At 52.6% G+C, this 21136-nt stretch overlaps 4 protein-coding genes across 5 annotated transcripts in view; 2 read left to right on the forward strand and 2 right to left on the reverse strand.

Annotated features, from left to right (window-relative positions):
• Positions 1–1679, forward strand: part of ZC3H18 (zinc finger CCCH-type containing 18) — a 49125-nt gene extending 47446 nt beyond the window's left edge. For both annotated transcript variants that reach the window (XM_060183944.1, XM_060183945.1), the window contains 2 exons: positions 125–221; positions 806–1679. In XM_060183944.1, the coding sequence (XP_060039927.1) occupies positions 125–221; positions 806–1007 (299 nt within the window). In that variant the 3' untranslated portion in view covers positions 1008–1679. The remainder of the gene's footprint in view (positions 1–124; positions 222–805) is intronic.
• Positions 1680–4493: 2814 nt separating this feature from the next.
• On the forward strand, positions 4494–7405 carry IL17C (interleukin 17C). The gene is made up of 4 exons (XM_060183946.1): positions 4494–4506; positions 5810–5814; positions 6024–6433; positions 6891–7405. Exons 1-4 carry the CDS (start codon positions 4494–4496, stop codon positions 7138–7140), a joined length of 678 nt encoding a protein of 225 aa, XP_060039929.1. The 3' UTR covers positions 7141–7405.
• Positions 7406–10571: 3166 nt separating this feature from the next.
• On the reverse strand, positions 10572–16351 carry LOC103120875 (cytochrome b-245 light chain). Its single transcript, XM_007531364.3, has 6 exons — positions 16201–16351; positions 14626–14695; positions 13772–13846; positions 13538–13621; positions 12540–12621; positions 10572–10833 (listed from the first exon to the last, which is right to left on the reverse strand). Exons 1-6 carry the CDS (start codon positions 16256–16258, stop codon positions 10612–10614), a joined length of 591 nt encoding a protein of 196 aa, XP_007531426.1. The 5' UTR covers positions 16259–16351; the 3' UTR covers positions 10572–10611.
• A 1034-nt stretch (positions 16352–17385) lies between these two features.
• On the reverse strand, positions 17386–21014 carry MVD (mevalonate diphosphate decarboxylase; the record flags this gene model as incomplete). Its single annotated transcript, XM_060183947.1, is given in 8 exon segments — positions 17386–17829; positions 18337–18445; positions 18666–18781; positions 19066–19284; positions 19389–19463; positions 19612–19811; positions 20862–20912; positions 20915–21014. Coding segments are annotated over 8 exon segments (951 nt in total), but the record flags the coding sequence as incomplete, so codon positions are not given.
• Positions 21015–21136: the final 122 nt, after the last annotated feature.

The raw sequence follows: 21136 nt of genomic DNA on the forward strand, positions 1-21136 counted from the left end.
TGGTTGTGTCCTCCTGGTAATACAAGGGTACTATGCTAGGCTTTGTCTTAAGAATACTCCACCTGCATCCTCTCCTGGCGGTTAAGACCACCAGCCCCTGATCCTGCCTGTCTACGTCACTTAGGTTCTCGGGACCGGAAGTCCACTGGGAGACTAGGCTCCCCGAAGCCAGAGCGGCAGAGAGGTCAGAATTCCAAGGCTCCCGCAGCCCCAGCGGACAGGTCAGTGGTTTGGGGCGTTGGAGGGACTTAACTTGTCTCAGGGAAGGGGGCACAGAGTTTCCCTCCCTGGGCAGAGGCCAGAAGAATAGCACGCACAGGTTAAGAGGAGGGCAGCCAATGGCTGTATTAAGACTGTCCTAGAGGAGGAACAGTCTTTCCTCATCATCATGGTGGCCTCAGAGGAGTGTAAATTTCCAGGAATGTGACTCTGATCCTGGAGGGTGAGAGGGTTAGTGGGTGAGAACCCAGAGAGGGTAAGCCCAGGATAGAGCCCTCACCCATAAGATACCCCTTATCCTTGGCTGGTGATAGTGCTGGAAACCGAGTTTAGCCTAGAGCCCCCACACCCTCAGGGGCCACCTCAGCCTGGGCAAGGTTGGCTCTAAGAGACAGCTTATCAGGGGGTTGTGCCCCTTCACGTGTGGTGTCTGCTCCATGGATGAGTGGGATGCAATACAAGGGTGACTTCCTGTCCTGGTGACCTTTTGCCTGTCTTATGGGCTCTGGTTGACTGGGACAGGCTGTCTCCCATATAGGGCTCCCTGCTGGACTGAACCTCCTGCCTGACTTCCCTGTCCCCACAGGAAGCGCCAGCTGTCACCCCAGTCGAAGAGCTCCAGCAAGGTCACGAGTGTGCCAGGCAAGGCCTCAGACACAAGCACCACTGCTGGCACGAAATCAGGGAAGGCCAGCACTTTGTCACGGCGAGAGGAGCTCCTGAAGCAGCTCAAAGCCGTGGAGGATGCCATTGCGCGAAAGCGGGCCAAGATCCCTGGGAAGGTGTAGGCCCATGCCTCCCCCACCCAAAGTTAGAGACTTGAGTGTTTTTATAAATAGGGTAATAAGCGCAGCCATTTTGGATTTTGCAGTTAATGTCTTATTTTGGCTGTGCTTCTTTTTAAAAATTAAAAAAGGAAAAAAAAAGTTTCTCAGCTGGAAAAGAAGCCACACATGTAATGAAGATGATGCTGAATCCCAGCCTCCCAACCAGACTGAACCATCCCTTCCCCAGCAGAAGTACCGAAGACAGACAGGCAGGCAGGCCAGCCAGGCCCGACTTGGTATAAATTATCAGCCCCAGTGTCCCATACCTCCCACACCCTTCAGTCTGTCCTCTCCATTCCTGCTGGTCAGCGAGGCACTTCCGCCATGGTGTCCCGGTGCCACCCTCCTGTGACAACACCAAGTGCTTCGTGGGCTACCGGAGCTCCCCTTTCTTGCCGCCCCAGGATCAAAATAGATATATATTCTTGACTAAAATCTGATTGGGAAATATTTCCTATCTTTTATTTTAAGCATCAAATTGTTTTAGTTGATTTAAAGAGAAAAAAAAATACAGAAAAGACCAAAAAAAGGCCAAGGGTATTGTTGGGCGTCTGTCTAATGTGGAGGTTTTTTTTTTTTTTTTTTTTTTTTTTTTTTTGAGGGGTCTCCTAAAATAAAATATTTTGATAAGGAGTGGTCTTACCTGGAGGTGATGTTTGCCCTGGGTCTGGACCTGTAGTCTATACCACCCTTCCTTGTGGTAAGGAGATAAAGTACTTCAGATACTCACTGGGACTTCCAGGATCCCTTTAAATACCTCCCCCTTACACCCACAGAGGGGGCTGTGTCCTAGAACCCACTATAGACGCTGCTCTGCTTCTTCCTGGGGGAGCTGCCTGTGCTAGCCATTGCTACCTTTCCAATTAAGGGCTCCAGGTTTAATCCAGTCTGGAGGAATGCCCCTCAGCCCCCCTGCTCCACTGGACTGACTATGCTATCCACCCTCACCTTCTCTGAAAAATGTATATGCGTGTCTGTGCTGGGAATTCGTGGATCAGGACTGGACAGGAGCAGAAAGAGCAGTTGTGAAGGTGGCCTGACCCCAGGGCCTTTACAGTACTCTACAAAGTTCCTGGAACTCTGACCTGGCTGACCCCTTGAACTTCCTTTCTAAGTGCAGATAGGCAAGCTTGGTCTCCTCCCAGGGCTTCTCTTGATGAGGTCATTCTTTAAACACCTCCAGACCTTCTGCAAGGGTGAACCCTGGAGATAGGACTAGGCTCTCAGCTCCAGAATTAGCCCTCCTGCCAACCACCATGCTGAGAGCCCAGCTCAGCCTGTCTGACTTCTCTCCAAACAGTGCTCAGGACTTCCTCTCATTGCCCCACCCAGGTCAGGGCTGCTCTAGAGTCCTTCATCTGCAAGAACTGAGGAACATCACTCTGGTGGGCCACTGCCACCCAGCCCTCCCTCCTTTCTACCTGCACCCAGCTACCTCCTCTGCCTCTCCCCTCCACCTCTTCCAGCATCCTCCTTCCTTCCCTCATCCTCCCCTGCATCAACATCTCTCCAGGCAAGGGAGGGGGGGTGTGGCCCAAAGGGGGATGTGGGTGTAGTCAGGCCTTTCTGGATGCTGCCTTTCCATTCTTGCCTAACCAGGGACTTCTTTTCTTTTATTTTATTTTTTTGCCTCCAGGGTTATTGCTGGGACTCAGTGCCTGCACCATGAATCCACTGCTCCTGGAGGCCATTTTTCCCCCTTTTGTTGCCCTTGTTGTAGCCTTATTGTGGTTATTATTGTTATTGTTGATGTCGTTCGTTGTTGGATAGGACAGAGAGAAATGGAGAGAGGAGGGGGAGACAGAGGGGGAGAGAAAGACAGACACCTGCAGACCTGCTTCACCGCCTGTGAAGTGACTCCCCTGCAGGTGTGGAGCTGGGGGCTTGAACCAGGATCCTTATGGCAGTCCTTGCACATTGTGTCATGTGCGCTTAACCTGCTGCACTACCGCCCTGGGACTTCTGAGCTTGCTTCAGCCATGTGCAGGAATGAAGTGCTGTCCAAGAGCCCCACCCAGCTCTGTCAGGGACCCACCTCCCCCCACTCAGTGCCCCTTGCCTGTCTCCTCTGGCAGTTTCTTCCTGGACAGTACTGGGAACAGTAGGGACCATGCTGAGGAAGGGGGTACAAAGCTAAGTACCAGGGTTCCTCCACCAAGTGTGACACCTATCCCTGGGGTCAGGAACGAATGTTGAGAAAATGTGCGAACATTTGTGTGGAGCTGGAGGGGCACCCACGACCCTTCTTCATAAGAGAGTATGGGTGGTCAGGCGGTAGTGCAGCAGGTTAAGTACACATAGCACGAAGCGCAAGGACCAGTGTAAGGATCTGGGTTCAAGCACCTGACTCCCCACCTATTGGGGGGGGGGGTTCACTTCACAGACGATGAAGCAGGTGTCTATCTTTCCTCTCTGTCTTCCCCTCCTCATCAATTTCTCAACAACGATATCAATAAAAACAATAATAACCACAACAAGGGCAACAAAAGGGAAAAAACAGCCTCCAGGACCAGTGGATTCATGCACTGAGCCCCAGCAATAACCCTGGAGGTAATAAAAAAAATAAATAAAAGTATGTGCACTCAGCTTCCAGCCTCTAGGAGGGTTCTCGGTGGCCTGTGGTCTCCCTCTCTTAGCCAGAGGGAGTCAGTCTCCCAGAAGGCCTGTCATCCCAAAACCCACGAGCCCAGCTTTATCCAGCTTCACATTTAGGAGGCACCCAGGTGCAAAGCCCAGCTGTCCTAGGGACCTTGCACTGAGACCTCAGGCTGAGTCCCTCCCAGAGGTTCACACTCCCCCTAATAGGCAGGAGGACTCCAATATTTCTGAGACACCTGCAGGGATGTCCAGCTCAGTTTAGTCTTAAGATTTTTTTGTTTTCTCAACCTGAGCTGATTGTGGTGTCAGAGCCCAGCAACCCCCATGGGAAGGGCAAGCCCAACTGGGTCCCTGAAGCTGTGCTACAGCCCTGGCCCTAGGGCCAGTGAAGAATGTGTCTAAGCATTAAGAGGAAGAGCCACTTGGGAGGCTCAAGGCTTTGCTTCCAGTCGGTGGGACTCTAGCCCACACCTGCTGGAGGTGAGGGGGTCTCCATATCTGTCAGGTTTGCAACTTCAGACCTGGAGAATGGTACCTTAATGCTGTGCTTCCAGCTCCTGACTTTGGGTGAGGAGGATGTGGAGGCCCCACTCCTCCCAGCCCGTTCTGTGTGAACACCAGGAATTCAAGGCTTGAGTGCAGGGCAGAAGAGCCTCCCCTCTTCAGTGGCCAAGCCCAGGCACCAGAACTTGGCAAGATCTACTCCAAACTGTTAGTTCTCTTCAGGATAACAGGCATCCCTTAGGACCTTGCAACCAGTAGCACGGGGGGACAGGGAGCCTTTTCAGGGGGCACTGCACTTAAAAGTTTCCAGGGCATTGTCATCTCTCCATCTCAGAGTTGGCGAATATGACCATATGCGGTAGTGTAGTGGGTTAAACGTGCATGGCGCAAAGCGCCAGGACTAGCATAAGGATCCCAGTTCAAGCCCCCCTCCCCACCAGCAGGTTTGTTGTTTCACAAGCGGTGAAGCATGTCTGCAGGTGTCTATCTTTCTCTCCTCTCTGTCTTCCCCTCCTCTCTTGATTTCTCTCTGTCCTATCCAACAACAGTAGTAACAATAAATTTAAAAAGGGAAGAAGGAAGTAGGGGCCAGGTGGTAGTGCACCTGGTTGAGCACATGTTACAATGTGCACAGACCCAGGTTCAAGCCCCCAGTCCACACCTGTAGGGGGAAAGCTTCATGAGTGGTGAAGCAGGGCTATACCTCTGTCTCTGTCTCTCTCTCTCACCAGGGAGAGCACTGATCAGCTCACGCTTATGATGGTGCAGTGGATTGAACATAGGGACTTCTTGTAGACTCAGGCATGAAAGTCTTTGCATAACCATTATGCTATGTATCCTGCCCTCCTGTCTCCCACTCCCCTTCTTAATTTCTGTCTCTAACCAATAAGTAAATATATTCTAAAAAAGAAAGAAAGGTGGGGATATAGCATAATGGTTATGCAAAAAGACTTGAGGCCTGAGACTCTCAAGTCCCAGGTTCAATCCCCCACACCACCATAAGCCAGAGCTGAGCAGTGCTCTGGTAAAAAAAAAAAAAAAGAAAGAAAGAAAGAAAGAAAACCAAAGTGGGCTCTCACCCGAGCCTTAAGTCTATTCTAGTATCTATACTGGCAGATACCAGTTCGTATCAGGCAAGACATGGAAACAGCGTCCTGTCCACATAGAAGATGGGCACTTAATAGCACAGGAGTGCACAGCAAATGATGGATTGGCCTCTAGGAGCCAGCACCCTTGTCCCAGATCCAAATGGCAAAAATGTGCAATGTGGATCAAAGAAGTGAGTTGCAAAAGGAAGCTCACTCAGACTGGAAGAAACCCTTTCACAGAAGGTTTAAGAGAGTTGTCAGAGGTTCTCTGGGTTGGGGAAGGGAAAAGGGGACAGGAGCTCTAAGAGTGAAATTCCAGTGGTGGAAGGGGGTGAAAAAGGGAGGGGTTGGGAAGAGGGGCCCTGGCTCCCCTCTTGACAGTACAAGAAGGAAGCCGCCAGGGCACTTCCCAAGGAGGAAGCAGTGCCGGATTTTCCCAGGTGTGGCATGGCCCAGCTATAAAGGGCGGCAAGAGCAGACTGCTGCCAGGTCTTCCAGGTCCCCACAAGCAGGTGTGCTGACTGCCTCCAGGTTTGCTGGCCCCCCCAAGCCCTGTTGCTGTTGCCATTGCAGCCATGGTGAGCCCACAGTGTTCCCCACCTGATGGGATAGCCTGACCCTGAAGGATAGGGTTTCACTGCTGCCCTAAGGATGTTGAGAGAGATAGAGAGAGAGAGAGTGTGTGTGTGTGTGTGTGTGTGTGTGTGTGTGTAAAGTTTTGCCTGAGTGGATTTCTATGTCCCTAAAGGAAGGGGAGGTCATATATTCTATCTTTCTGGGGGATTAGGACAGCTGGGTGGCAGCAGGGTGCCCCCCTTCACTGGGCACCCTGACCCATCACCATCACTCATTCCTCCAGTTCCTGCCTGGCCTCCTGACTCTTCTCTGGCTGCCCATCAGTCTGGCCCATCATGGCCCCCTACCCTGGGTGGACCCCAACACCCAGACTTCTAGGAATCTGCGCTGCTACTCACCTGAGGAGATTCCCCTTGGCCAGGTCCCCCTACACTTGTTGGCTCGAACTGCCAAGTGGGAACAAGCCCTACCAGTATCCCTGGTGTCCAGCTTGGAGGCAACAGCAGGCCGCAGCAGGCGGCACAAGGAGCTTCCCACCAAGACCCAGTGCCCTGTGCTGCAGCCCAAGCAGATTTTGGAAGCTGACATCCACCAGCGCTCCATTTCACCCTGGAGATACCGGTGAGGCTGGGAAGCTTCTTGGGCACTGAGATTCTTTCTCTCTAGGCACTGGCTTCTTGCAGAACGCTGAGGCTTGGTGATTCCATTAAGTGAGTGGTCATCACACTGGCTCCTATAGCCTCAGGATGGGGGCTTCCTCAGATGGGATCCCTCTCACTCACCACTGTTAGTCCCCAGATCTCTGCCTGGACCTGTGCCACTAGGGCTCTGGGCCTCCCCGGGGATAGGGCTGGGCCAGGCAGGGAGTGGCTCCTGGAGGGCCCCTATCCCTGTGTCTGTCTGGTGGAGAGCAGCAGCCGGGGCTGGGGACAGCATTGCCATTGGTCACCAAACCCCACCAGTTCCCAATCCCCCAGTTCTCTCCTCATGCCAGGAGTATGGCCAGGGCTGCAGATAGGGACAAAGAAGCCTCCCTGCCTACTCACCTGATAACCTGGTATCTCTTATGTGCCTGCAGTGTGGACATGGATGAGAATCGCTACCCACAAAAGCTGGCTTGGGCTGAATGCCTGTGCCAGGGATGCCTGAACACTCGCACTGGCCGGGAGACTCCAGCACTCAACTCAGTGCCGCTGCTGCAGAGCCTTCCAGTGCTGCGGCGCCAGCCCTGCACCCACCACCCTGAGCCTGGTGCCTTTGCTTTCTACACAGAGTTTATCCGCGTTCCCGTCGGCTGCACCTGCGTGCTGCCTCGAACTGCCCAGTGATGTCCTCCACCCACCTATTTATGTGTATTTATTGTTTATTTATGCCCCCCCCACATGTGGTCCTCAAGTCACCAGACAGGTGCCCAGACTCCAGGTAAACACAGGTGAGACCCAGCATCAGACTCGGGCTTTCGTTTCCAAGAAATGGATGCCTAAACTAGAAGGAGCCTTGGGTGCGTCCAGGGCTTCAGGCTGGTCCGGATCACCCCAAGTCCTCATCTCCCAGCCACCTGGGAGGAATAAGGATCCCGTGTTTCTACAATATTTATTTTGAATGTCAATGTCAATATGAATGTTTGTTATTAAATGGGTAAACATTTCCCCTGAGCACAGTTTCCATGGCACAAGGGGAAAGAACCCCTCACCCTCATCAACACCTGATCCTCAACCCTTAGCAGATCCCAGAGAGGGAACCGCCAGACCCAGGTGCTCATGTGTCCTCCCTCCCAAAAAAGTCTGTGCATAAACCACAAGTCTGTCCAGGGAAGGCTGTCTTTTGTTAAAAAAAAAAAAAAAAAAAAAGTGGCTGAGCGGTAGCATACTCACTTGAGCACATGCATTGCCATGTGAAAGGACCTGGTCCCCACTTGTAGGGGTGAGAGGAGATTCATAAGCTGTGAAGCAGAGTAGCATGTATCTTTTCCTCTCTATTTCCTCCTTGCCTCTCTGTCCTGTCAAGTTAAAAGTAAAGGAAAAAATGGCCACAGGAAGCAGCTGTTCATAGTGCAGGCACCAAACCCCAGTGATAATTCTGATGGGAAAAAGAGAAAAAAAATGTTTTTTAATATTTATTTATTCCCTTTTGTTGTTTTATTGTTGTAGTTATTGTTGTTATTGATGTTGTTGGATAGGACAGAAATGGAGAGAGGAGGGGAAGACAGAGAGGGGGAGAGAAAGATAGACACCTGCAGACCTGTTTCACCGCCTGTGAAGTGACTCCCCTGCAGGTGGGGAGCCAGGGGCTCGAACTGGGATCCTTACGCTGGTCCTTGCGCTTCGTGCCACATGTGCTTAACCCGCTACGCTACTGCTCGACCCCCAAGAGAGAAAAATTTATGAGAGAGAATCAGAGCATTACTCTAGAACATACAGTGTTGGGCATCAAACCAGGACCTCATTAGAACCAAGAGCTCTCAACATTGTACCACCTCTCAGGACACTATTGCTGCTTTTTGTTTGTTTTTAATGCAGTACCAAAAACCAGGGTCTCATGCACATGTTCTACTGCTGAGCCACTTCCCTGGCCACGTTTGTTTTGTTTATTTATTTTCCCTCCAGGGTTATTGCTGGGGTTCGGTGCCAGTACTATAAATCCACTGCTCCTGGTGGCCATTTTTCCATTTGACTTGATAGGACAAAGAGAAATTGAGAGTGGGGAGGGGAGAGGAGGGAGGTAGAAAGAGACACCTGCAGACCTACTTCACCATTTGTGAAGCATCCTGTCCCCTCTATAGATGGGGAGCCAGGGACTTGAACCTAGATCCTTGCGTTTCATACTATGTGTGCTTGACCAGGTGCACCACTGCCCAGTCCTGGTCAGATTTATTTTTAAACATCCTATTATCTATTAACAAGAAAGGAAGAAAAGAACTAGAATATCATGGGGCCGGGTGATGGTGCTCTTGGTTGAGCACATGTTATAATGCGCAAGGACCCAGGTTCTAACCCCCAGTCCCCACCTGCAGGGGGAAAGCTTCACAAGTGGTGAAGCAGGGCTGCAGGTGTCTCTGTCTCTCTCCCTATCTCCTCCTTCCTCTCAAATTTTGGTTGTTCTCTATCCAATAAATTAACAAAGATAAAAGAGAGAGATTACCTTTAAAAAAGAAAACTAAAGCATCATTCCAGCACATATGCTGGTAACCAAATTCAGGATACCAAGTTTACTAGTAGTAAACTTCACCCACTGCACCTGCCCAATTTTGTTTTATTTATTTCGAGAGTGACTATAGCACTTTATTTCTTTATTATTGGATAGAGACAACCAGAAATCGAGAGGGGAGGGAGGAGGAGATAGGCAGGGAGAGAAACAGACCCCTGCAGTCCTGCTTCACCACTTGTGAAGCTTTCCCCTGCAGGTAAGGACCGGGGGCTTGAACCTGGGTCCTTGTACATTGTAATATGAGCACTTAACCAGGTGTGCCACCACCTAACCTCCAGTGCTCTACCATTGAGCTTCTCCCCACCCCAGCCCAGTATGGGTTCTAGCAGGGAGTGAAGCTCAGATGCTCCCTGTCAGCCAGTTGAGCGGTGTCTCACCTGTTGGCCGTCCTAGATAGACCTACAGCAAGCAGGCTCCCCTGCCTATGGGCCTGGGCAGGGCAGAGCACCTGGGATAGGTGGCTCTGGGGGGTGGGGGTAGACTTTGGGTGCCCTCAGAGGACATACCTCTGGATCAGGGCTGGCATCTGGTGCCCACCCACCAGCTCAGCGGAGGCCAGGCAGTCAAGAAGACCTGATCTGCAGCTTGATGCCCCTTCAGACTTCTTTCTAGAGCTGGTGACCTGCCAAACAGGGGCTATAGCACCACCTCCAGGCCAGATAATCTCCCCCAACTGCATCTGGATCAGGGCACCTTTGGGCAAGATTTCATTGGGGCATGCAGTCAAGGGGTCAGGCATGAGAGTCAGCAGATGTGGGAAGTGATCACCATGCCCAGTCACCACCTCCTGTCTGCAATCTGATTCCTACCTGGGCTCTAGGGACCTGGCTGGTGCTAAGAGGGGGGCATTAGAGTCTTCATGGTGTAGTCTCAGTCTCCTTGCCTGACCTGCCATTTCACCCACCAGCAGACAACTACTGTGTGCAAGTGCCAGGTGGAGGTATGTCTCAGAGAGGCTCCTGGGGGAGGTGACATTCTTCTGAGACTGGAAAGACTCCTACACGAGCACTTACTTGCTGAGTTTCCATTTTGCCCAGATGACAGATCCTCCTGCCCACAGTGATCACGTGTGATGCCTACCCACAAGGTTTGCAGGCACAGACCAAGCAGCAAGGTCCTGCTCTGTGGGTGGGAAGGGTGGGAAGGAAGGGACAGCAGGGACTTGGTGGGCCTCTAGCAGGGAGGGTCTGGGAAGCCTGGTGAAGTCATGCTAGTGGAGCCCTGGAGGATAGGAGGAGACATTCAGCTACCTGCTTCCAGGCCTGAGCAGGGGATGGTGTGGCTGTCTGAGCCTAAGGGAGGTGGTGTAGCTGCTAGGAGGGCCACAAGGAGAGTAAAGCAAGGCCAGACAGAATACCCACCTGTTTCCCTTCACTCAGGTCTTGAATGGCTCTAGGGGTGCTCTGGAAGGGGGCTCTGGATGTGGGGGAGCTGGAGGAGGGGTTGCAGAGGAGAAACCCTTGCCATTTCAGCAACTGTATTTTGTGGGCCAGACAGTGCACAGGTCTGTGTGAGGTCATGGCTGTGTGGGCAGGAAGAGCCGGCACAGCTGTTATTCTGCAGCTTTCACTGTTTATTGCTGGGTCTGTCCCTCACACGACCTCATCAGTCACAGGGACAGGGTTGACCTGGGGACCACCAGTGGGGCCACCCGCTGCCCCTTCCTCAGCCTCTGCCTCACTGGGCTTCTTGCGGGCCTCAGCAGGGGGCCGTGGTGGGGGGTTGCTGGGTGGCTGTTTGATAGTGGTTCCAACCTGTGGCCTTTCCTTGGGCTTGGACTCGATGGGGATCCACTGCTCACCTCGGAAGGCCGCCTGCAGAACATTGAGGTGGGGTATCTGGGTCACTCCTGAATCACCCCCCACATGTCCTCCTTGGGGAAATCCCACCCCCACAGGGACAGCAAGGGATCCATCTGAACCACTAGGACATAAGGGACTGAGCTCAGAGAGGTGGAGTGAAGTCCCTGGCACCCCAACTCACCCTGATCATACCAGAAACTTGGGGTTTCTAAAGATCCTCTGAAAACCAATCCTGTTGTAAATTCCAAAACTGGTTTTCCTCCCAGAGATCAAGATTCATAACAAGTGGCGGGGCTACCACACTGAGCCAGTAGAAATTTGGTAGGGTAGATAGGAGGCCCAGTGTGTATGTGTATGGGGGGAAGGCATCCAGAGTGCAAGGCCCTTCCTATGTAGGTGGGGTGCACCGGCTCACCTCCCCAGAGTGAGTATTAGGGGCCCTACACCTGGGAACTTGTTAAAGCAGACTTCCACACTCTATACCCTACAACAGGTCCTGAGGACCCAGGATGTGATTTTCAGTTGAGTATCCTGATATCTAAGAGGCACCAAAATACACGTGCCATCCATCATATAATCTCTGGAGCACAAGAGTAACCGGACAGCTATGATTCCCATCTCTTAACATCAAACTGATCCTGAACCGTAAAGCTACAAAGCTGGAAGAGGATGCAGGCGGCCCAGCAGGGAGAGAATCTTAAAAAGCACAAACCATAAAGCAAAGAAGTGGACAGACAGACAGTGAACTTGAACTTCTGCTCAGCGAAGGACTTCACGAACAAAGTTAAGATGCCTAACAGAGAAGGAAAAAGTGTTTGCTAGGTCTAAATCATACAAATAATACATATAGTGAACATGAGATTCCTATAAATCAACAGACTAAAGCCCTGATTTAAAAAAAAAATAGACTGATGGGGTAGATAGCATAATGGTTATGTAAAAAGATTCTCATGACTGAAGCTCCAAAGTCCCAGATTCAATCCCCCACACCAGTATAAGCCAGAGTTGAGCAGTGCTCTGGAAGAAAAAAAAAAAAAAGCCCAGGATATTCCCAGATGGTGAAGAACATGACTACTGTCTGCACACTCAACTGGCAAGAAGTGTGGGGACACAGCTGGTCAGTGGATGGGTGTTTGAATCTCAGCCAGTTGCATAACTCAAGTGACTGGTGCTAGATGACCCATCCCAGCAATCTCGAGGAGTCTCCACTCTGCACAGAGCCACCAGAGCAGCAGGAAGGAGCATAGGTGAGTGGGAGTTGGAACACCCCCACTCATCACATGCTTAGTCACAAAGCACTGTGCCTCTTGAAAAGAACAGATGAGAAGGAGAGACTGGAGAACACACAGGCCTCTATCCTATTGCTCTGCCTCCTACCATCCTTCCAGAGACTGCCTTTCATGCAGCTTTAGAATCCACAAGGGTCTGTCACATATCCCAGAGCAGGCAAACACAGCATCTGAACTGTGAATGGCACCTTAGGAAGCGCTACCCCACCCCCTAAAGCAGAAGGTTTAGAACCCAGGTTGGGTTGGTTGGTGTATCCTAAGCCAGCATGGCATTTCTCTGTATTGCCCCTTCAAAATCTGTAAAGTGGGGGCCCCACCATCCACCCTGCAGAAGAAAGGACAGATGTCATAAACGGCCAGCACACAGTAGGTAGTCAGCAAACCATTGCACTGGCCATTCCCACCAAGGAGAACTTGGGCCCCACTCACCAACAGATAGATGGTGCTGGCAATGAAAAGGCAGGCAGTGCCCAGGATGGTGGCCAGCAGGAAGCCAGCGGGTACTGACAGCCTGGAGAGGACAAAAGATGGGGGTGGAGCACCACCAGTCAGTCAGTCCAGGCTCAAGGCCACAAATATCAGGACAACACAGATTGGGAGGTACTGCCCTCTAGGATCCAGCCTGAGGGGACATCCAGCCCCAGTGAAGGCCAGAGGGTCCCCTTGAGCCATCCCCTGCCCTGACTAGGACTTTGACCACTCCAGCCTCATTCCTGGCCCCAGTGTAGGTTAGGGGGAGGCACAAGGGGTGACTTTCAAACCTTAGCTGCTAATGCCTAGGACAACTGGTATCTGACAGTAAAGGATACAAGTCAAGAGCCAGCAAAATGGTTCATCTGGAGGAGTGCCTGCTTTGCCATGTACACAACCCAGGTTCAAGCTCCCTGGCACACCAGATGAGAGCACTAATGCACCAGGGGAAACTCCAGTACTATAGCATCTATCTAAAAGTCAGCCTAGGGGGCTGGGTGGTTGCACACCTGGTTGAGCACACGTTACAATGTGCAAGGACCCAGATTCAAGGCCCTGGTCCTCACCTGCAGGGGGAAAGCTTTGCAAGTGGTGAAGCAATGCTGCAGGTGTCTCTCTATTTCTCTCCCTCTCTATCACCCCCTTCTCTCTCAGTTTCTGGCTGTTTCTACCCAATAAATAAAGATAATATAAGTCAGCCTAGAGCAGTGAAGCACTGGCAACAATAGCAACAAAAAGATGCAGGTTGAAGAGCCTCTGGCAGTACTAGGACCATAATTTTTGTTTGGGAAAAACCTCTGGGGGGTAAGAAGAGGGGCTCTGAGCTGACTCCAGTTTCTTTGTGCAGGTATCAGTGGGGAGGGTCTGCCCCAAGTCAGTGGGGAGGGTCTGCCCCAAGTCTCAGTGGGGAGGGTCAGTGGGGAGGGTCTGCCCCAAGTCTCCCACCCCCAACTCACCCCAGGTGCAGGAAGGCACGGACGTAGTAATTCCTGGACAGGGGCCCAAGCATCTTCACCACTTTGGTCATATGCTTCTGTCCGCTGAGTGGAGAGGGCAGAAACTGGTGTCCTTCCAGCATTCTCTGCCACTGCTGCCCACCACCCTGCCCTCTTTCCTTCTTGGGACCAGGCATCACAGAGCAACTGGGCTTCTGCATGTGACCCTGGGAGTGACAGCAGAGGGGGACTCACCAACGCTCCATGGTGGAGCCCTTCTTCCGCTTCCCCCGGGGGTACTCCAATAGGCATACAAATACGCCCGCTGCACTGGAACCCAGTTAAGGAATGAGAAGGTGCTTAGACTGAGGAGCCACAGCAAAGGGAAAACAGAGCAGGCAGCAGTGGTCTGAGGCCACAGAATGGAGACAGTCAGACACGATTCCAACAGGCCAGGTTACATTTATCTGCCCTGGACCTCCAGAATGCCGGGGAGGGCACCCAGAGAAGGCAACAGATAGAAGCCAGTGAAGCGGAGGTAGATAGCAGACTAGTTATGCAAAGAGACTCTAATATCTGAAGAGTCCAAAGTCCCAGGTTCAATCCCCTGCACCACCATAAGTGAGAGCTGAGCAGTGTTCTGGTTTTAAAAAAAAAAGAATGCTTGGTGTATTGCACCAAAGTAAAAGACTCCAGGGTGGGGGTGGGAGAGAGTTCAGGTCCTGGAACAAGAATGGCAGAGGACCTAGTGGAGGCTGTATTGTTATGTGGAAAACTGAGAAATGTTATGCATGTACAAACTATTGTATTTACTGTCAACTGTAAAACATAAAAAAAAAAAAAAAAGCAAGTGCAGAGGGACTGCCTGACCCCTCCTGCTATCCAATCCCCTTCCCTCCACAGGAGTGGATCTGCCACTGACCTTCAGAGGGGAGGCAGATAACTTCCCTGCTGATCCCTGGCTTTCCCTGCCTTGGCTGAATTCTCAGGGACCAAGAGAGAACCAGCACTCTACAAACTGGATATACTGCCACCCCAGAGACAGTGTGTCTGTCTGCAGAGCCAGGAGCCCTGCTCGGCCCTGTCCCAGGGCCCACGCTGCAGGATACATGGAGTAGGCACCGAAGTACCACTGGGTGAACAGCCCAGCCGTGGCCACGATGCCACCCGTGATGAGGACTGCGGGCAGAGAAGAAGCAGGTTAGTGGGTGGCTTCACAGGAGAAGGGTGTACCCTCACCACTGCCGGGCTGGGGTTCACCACTCATGAAGCATCCCCACTACAAGTGGGGAGCAGGGGCTCAAACCCAGGTCCCTGCGCTTAGTACTGGGTGTGCTACTGCCTGGCCCCCACTTTAATGGAATTTTCTAGAATGGAAAGAAAGTCCACTAGAGAGAAAGCTACCAGCAGGGCCTACGCAGGCATCACCATCCTGGGAGAGGGTCAGGGGGAGAGGTCAATCTATATAAACTTGCCAAGAAGGCTAGCGAAAAGAGATGGCTCTGGAGGACTGAGGAAGTAAGTCACAGCCTGGACTTGCCTGTCCAGTGGGCACAAGCAGAGGGATATCACAGAGTGGACATACAGGGCTGTGACTACTTCTGGGGGTTGGAGAGCTATGAGGGGAGGAAGGAGACCTCAGTCTTCTAAACTACCCTGAGGCTGGGGTGGGGATGGGCTAGGAGAGGGCGGAGGGGGGGGCAACAGTTCTGAGACTTCTCCCAAATTAACTGATCACTAAATCCTGTCACTCTTTACAGCAAATTGGGTGTAGGGATGTGGAGTGGGGTGACTGAACACAGATTCCCCTCCTCCCCTCATCTCCCATGTTCTTCTCACTCACCCACTCTCAGGTGGAGAGCGGAGGGTCAAACCTGGGTCCTTGCACATGGAAACACGTGTGCTCAACTTAATGGACCACTGCCTAGCCTCAAATATATATATTAAATAGGGCAGAAAAAAAATTGAGAGGGGAAGGTCCTTCCAGGGAGAGGCAGACTCAGCCAGGTCTTCTCATCTGCTTCTGGAGTAGGAACACAGAGTGGGGGTACAGACCCCCTGCCTCTTAACCAACACTCCAAGCATGGGGGGGTGGTGGTGGTGGTTGTAGGGTGTCCGAGCCAACCATCTCTCTCGAAAAGCAGTCTCTGGGGGTTTAGGTGGTTTCAGTCACCTTGTGAAATCCTAGATGCCTTAGAGGGACAGAGCAAGGCATGAGCCCTAGCCAGGGACCAGGAGCCCATTTCAGGACCCTAGGATCTAGGGAGAGAACCCCCACTCCAGAGGAGGAGAGGCTATGGGGGTCGTGGTCTAGCTGGGTTTTCCCAACTCTGACTGGAAGTAACACCCAGGAAACCAAAAAGGAGAAGTACCTCTTCCCCCGCGCTGTAACTTCCCCTCTCAGGGTTGGAGGAGGGGAGAGAGGGACTCTGGAGGCCTCCTCAACTGGAAGTCTACTGCGACCCCCCGACCCAGGGATGGGTCCTGCCAGCCCACAACCCCAGCCTGTCCCCTTCCTTCACTTCACCTTCCTTCTCTTCCCACACCTCCAGGATCCATCTCGCACTTTACCAGCCAGCAGCCTGGGATCTCAGGCCCCCAGGACCCCACCACTGTCTCCAGGCTCCCTTGCCCTCCGCTAGCAGCAAGGTTGTCCCCCATCTCCCCCCTCTAGCTGCACTCACTCAGGCCGGATGCCAGCGCCTGCTCATTGGCCCACATGGCCCACTCGATCTGCCCCATGGTGGCCGCTCTGTTTGCCAGGCCCGGACTGCAGCCCCTTCACTCGCGCCTGTCAGCCCCGCCCCGGGTTCCGGCCCCGCCTCAGCCCCGCAGAACCCCGCCCCCTGCACCCGGAGGAATTTCCTCTGGCCTGGCAGGTGGGACAAAAACTGAGTGGGCTAGCTGACTCTGACAGCGCCCCAACGAAAGCCCCAAGGAGCCTGTGGGGACCAGAGTCCAGAAACCCCTTTTTCCTTCTGGTTCCTGCAAGCAGCCCCTACCCAACAGGCTTCGGTCCAACCTATGGCCCGTGTCCCCTTTGACCCCTCCTTACACTATCCATGCAGACGCTGCTCACAGCAGCCAGTTTCTGTCTAGTTGGGTCACACAAACAGAAAACACACCCCATGGAGGGCAGTCACCTCAACAACGTGGAGTTTGCAACTCTGGGGTCCTGCATGCCAACTGGGGCCTCATCCAAAAAATATGAGCAGGTCAGGTTCCTGGGAGAATTTTATTTTCCTTTTACAGAAGCACTGCTTAACTCCAGTTTATGAAGGTGCTGGGGATTGAGCCAGGATCCTCAGGCACTAGTTGTTTGTGTGGGATATTTGTTTCTTGCATAACCATTTTGCTCTCCCCAGTCCTTCTGGAAGGATTTCAAGACCTGAGAGGTTCTGAGGGAGCAGGGCAGCTGGTGTCTGCACTAATGACTGGTGCAGGCCTGTTCCTTTCCTCCCCGAAGCCCAGGTGTACAGATGTATGCAGGTGAGGCACTTAAAGGACTAATAGGAAGGAAGGGACAGGATATGCATCTTCTGGGAAAGCCAGCATGCAGGAGATATGGACTTTCTCTTCTCCCTCCCTCTGCAACACCACTTAGATACCCAGCCCTGGCAGAGGATCTTATCAGACTTGGAGAGTGGTGTCAAGTACCCACGGGGTTCCTCTTCCTGATACTGATGGGAAATGCCCCTTAAAACTGTGCTGCCTGGTTCTTAAGCCTTTGTACTGAGGGTTTGTGTGCCCAGCACCCCACCTTGTGGGTAATCAACTATGGAGAGGCTTCTTTAGGACAGTCAGGGAGTCCTAACTTCTCCCCTGAGGAACTAAAGAGCAATCCTGGCACCAGAATAAGAAACAGGTAAGGCATTCAACACCACTGCTTTATTCACAGGAGCCCAAGGGCCAGCCCTTCCTCCTGGACACACACATTGCTCTCTACATAAGCAAACCTTCTACCATGCCCATGGACCAAGTTCAAGGTCTGGTCCCAAATCTGGCCCGGAAGCCAGGGGTTGCCATTATGCGAACACTAGGAAGCCACAGGGAACCTCCCTGCATGGAGAGCCTCTTCAGCTCCCTACTGGCTCCATGGGTCTCACTGCTTAGGGTGGGAGTGCAGGTTGGGAAAGATGAGGCATATGGTAGAATATCCACAGGTAGTCACTCCACTATCCCAATTCAGTCGGTGTACGTTGTCCAACCAAGAGTCCGGTGCTTCTGTGTAGTCACGGGGCAGGCTTTGGTAGGCCATCGGAGCCCAGGAGGTGAGTGCTGGGGTCATCCAGAGTTTGTGGCCCAGGGCCCACCTGGCGGTAGAAAAAGCATGTCTGGTAAGGGTGTGCAGGAGGAACTGTCCAGAAGCGCCTAGTCTCTGCCCTTCTAGGGACAGCAGGTCAAGCTAAACAACCCATGTGACAATGGTCTGGCCCTGTGCCCAAGGCATTCAACCAGGACTGCATTCCTGTTTGCTAGCAGTGGTCACTTAGCCCTTATCACACAGTGTTACGCTCTATCTAGGGCAGAAGGCAGGGGCTAAGACACTCAGGACTCAGGATCTGAGTGACATCTAGGCTTAATCACTCTGAGCAGGAAGCCTGGTGGGTGAACCCCCAGGATTCCCAGGGCTCCATCCCCCTGGCAGGTGTTCACTTTGGCATTGCCACTATTCTCATTATTATCAGCAGGTCAGATTCTCACTCAGGACAGTGAGGGTAAAAGGTGTCCCTTCATCTGTGTGGATACATGAGGGTCCGCCAATGTCTGTGGGCTGGGTGGGTAGCGTGAGTAGCCCACCCCCTGGGTCCCAGGCCCACCTGAGTGGCAATGACATATTTGATGCCACCGGGGATGGGGTCCATGGCCAGAGAAGTTTTGAGGTCATCTGAGAGCGGGACAGATGTCACTGGTAGCCCCTTCAGGAATCTGGAAAAAGCATGGGTGTCAGGGACCAACAAGTCTGAGATGGGCAGTCTTACGACTTACCACAGTCTGGGCCACATGACATAGATGCATCTGAGGTCAGTCATATACCCTCAGTGACACCTGCCTGAGTCCCTGACCAGCACCTGAGGCGTCACCAGCCTAATAAACAATCTTGTTCCTCCCTCCTCAGACTTTGAAATGGGGGAAACCCATGACTTACTTGTCCCCATTTAATTTGGAGGGAAAGATGTGCCTCACAGCAGCCACAAACTCAGCCATGGTGTCATCCAGGGTGAAGATGACAGCGTTGGGGCCTGCATCAAATGTGTACGCTACCTGGAGCCCACGGTGGTCAACAAGTCAGCATGACAGCCCCAGCATCCTGTCCCCACTCATACCCACATCTGCCAGGAGACAACCCCCACTGCAGGTGGGTGCTCGTGCCACAGGCTGGGGACCAGGTAAGGGGCTCCCATGCCACCATGTCAAAGTGCCAACTGCCATTCCTTGGTGAGTCACACAAACCATGCACCAGCCAAGAAGCAAAGTGACCTGGTACATGGCATGCAAAGCAGGCTTTGGGAAGCTGACTGCTGCTCCACTGCCTGTCATCCACTTACCTTGGTCTGCCCATAGTGGGCATTGAAGCGATGCACCAAGTGCATGACGCGCCTGGAGGTGTCACTGAGGTAGGAGATGGGTGGGAAGGTGTCCAGGCAGGTAGCATGGAACTGGTTGCTGTCCTTCATGGTCAGCTGGCCAAAGCCCTGGAAGTCCCGTTCTTGAATACAGCGGATCATCTCTGCCATGCGCGCTGGCACCACAGACTCGGCCCGGAACTGCATAGCAGATGGAGGTCCCAGTGAAGCAGGGCAGCACCCTTGGCCATCAGGGCTGTGGGATACATGGCTGATCGGGTGGATGGGATGGGGAGCCGTCTTACCTTGAGCAGAGTGCTGGTCTCCACACTTGTCTGCATACCTGCCGTGCTGCTTGTTGGCTTCTTCTCAGCATTCACCTGCATGGGACACGGCTCAGCACCACTCAGAGTCCCAGCTCCACGAAGGTCTGACCTCCCCTGGTAGGGCCCCACCACCTCACCATCCAGGAAACACCCCTCCTGTCCCTACATGGTCTATCTCCACGTGGATCAATGTTTCACTCACCACTAGTATGAGAACCCGAAGTTCAGGCCAGTGTGACTCAGGGGCCACCTGCCGGGCAACACTATCCTTCCCATCAGCACGTTCCCCCATCTGCCACTCCACAAAGCCACCATGTAGACTACGACAGGCACTGCCTGAGCCACGACGAGCAACTTCTGAGAGGTCACTGTCCACTCCATAGACTTGGGACAGGGCATAAGCTGCAGGCCAGGAAGAAGGGCTCAGTCCCACAGGGGGCCCTTAGTTTCAGAGCTCAAGGGCAGCAAGTGCACACGTGCACAGGCACACAGTAGTGGTACCACCGGGGTGTTGTGAAGGTAAATCTTCTCTCCAGGGTCAAGGAATAGGATTTCAGAGGTAGGTAATTAGAAAAGGCATTTGGGGGAGTCGGGCGGTAGCGCAGTGAGTTAAGCACACATGGCGCGAAGCGCAAGGACTGGCGTAAGTATCCAGGTTCGAGCCCCTGGTTCCCTACCTGCAGGGGAGTCGCTTCACAGGTGGTGAAGCAGGTCTGCAGGTGTCTGTCTTTCTTTCCCTCTCTGTCTTCCCCTCCTCTCTCCATTTCTCTCTGTCCTATCCAACAACGATGATAACAACAACAGCAATGATAACCACCACAATAAAAAAAAAAAAGGGCAACAAAAGGGAAAATGAATAATAAATAAATATAAAAAAATTTTTTTAAAAAGGCATCTGGAGGGAATCCGGCAGTAGCTCAGCAGGTTAAGCGCATGTGGTGCAAAGCGCAAGGACCGATGTAAGGATCCCGGTTCCAGCCCCCGGCTCCCCACCTGCAGGGGAGTCGCTTCACAGGCAGTGAAGCAGGTCTGCAGGTGTCTATCTTTCTTTTCCCTCTCTGTCTCCCCCTCTTTTCTCCATTTCTCTCTGTCCTATCCAACAATGACGACAATAATAACTACAACAAGGGCAACAAAAGGGAATAAATAAATATTTAAAAAAAAAAGAAAAAGAAAAAAGAAAAGGCATTTGGACCAGGGCCCCACTCCAAGTCTAGCTCACCCTGTCACTGAAGGGTGTTCTGTGGTTCAGGGGTGACCACAATGTGGAGTGAGTGGAGGGCCTGCAGGGCAGGCAGCTATGGGAAGGGGCCAGTAGAAGGTAGAGAGATGGAGTACTGATTCATTCTGAGAGCCCTGAACCCATCACAACCTGGAATTCTGTCATATAAGCCAAGACCCTGCCCCTGCATACACAGAGAAAGGCAGGCAGTCATCTCCTGTGATACCCACCTAAGCAGGCATAGCCAGCTGCTGAAGAGGCCAGGCCTGCAGCTGTAGGAAGTTGTTCACTGATGCTACATGAACCTTGTAGCTGAGACTCAGGGGTGGTGGATCCTCATCACCAGTGCTCCTCCGCTTCCGGGCCAGACGGCGGACTGTAGGGAACAGTCAATGCAGGAGCAGAATGACAACCCACCCTGGCATTTATTTCATCCTGAAGCTGGTCTCTGTCCCAAAGTTTTCATACAAAATTGCTTCTTAAAGGTGGGTCTAGGCTCAACCCC

This window comes from Erinaceus europaeus, unplaced genomic scaffold (assembly GCF_950295315.1).
Source record: "Erinaceus europaeus unplaced genomic scaffold, mEriEur2.1 scaffold_630, whole genome shotgun sequence".
Lineage (NCBI taxonomy): Eukaryota > Metazoa > Chordata > Mammalia > Eulipotyphla > Erinaceidae > Erinaceus > Erinaceus europaeus.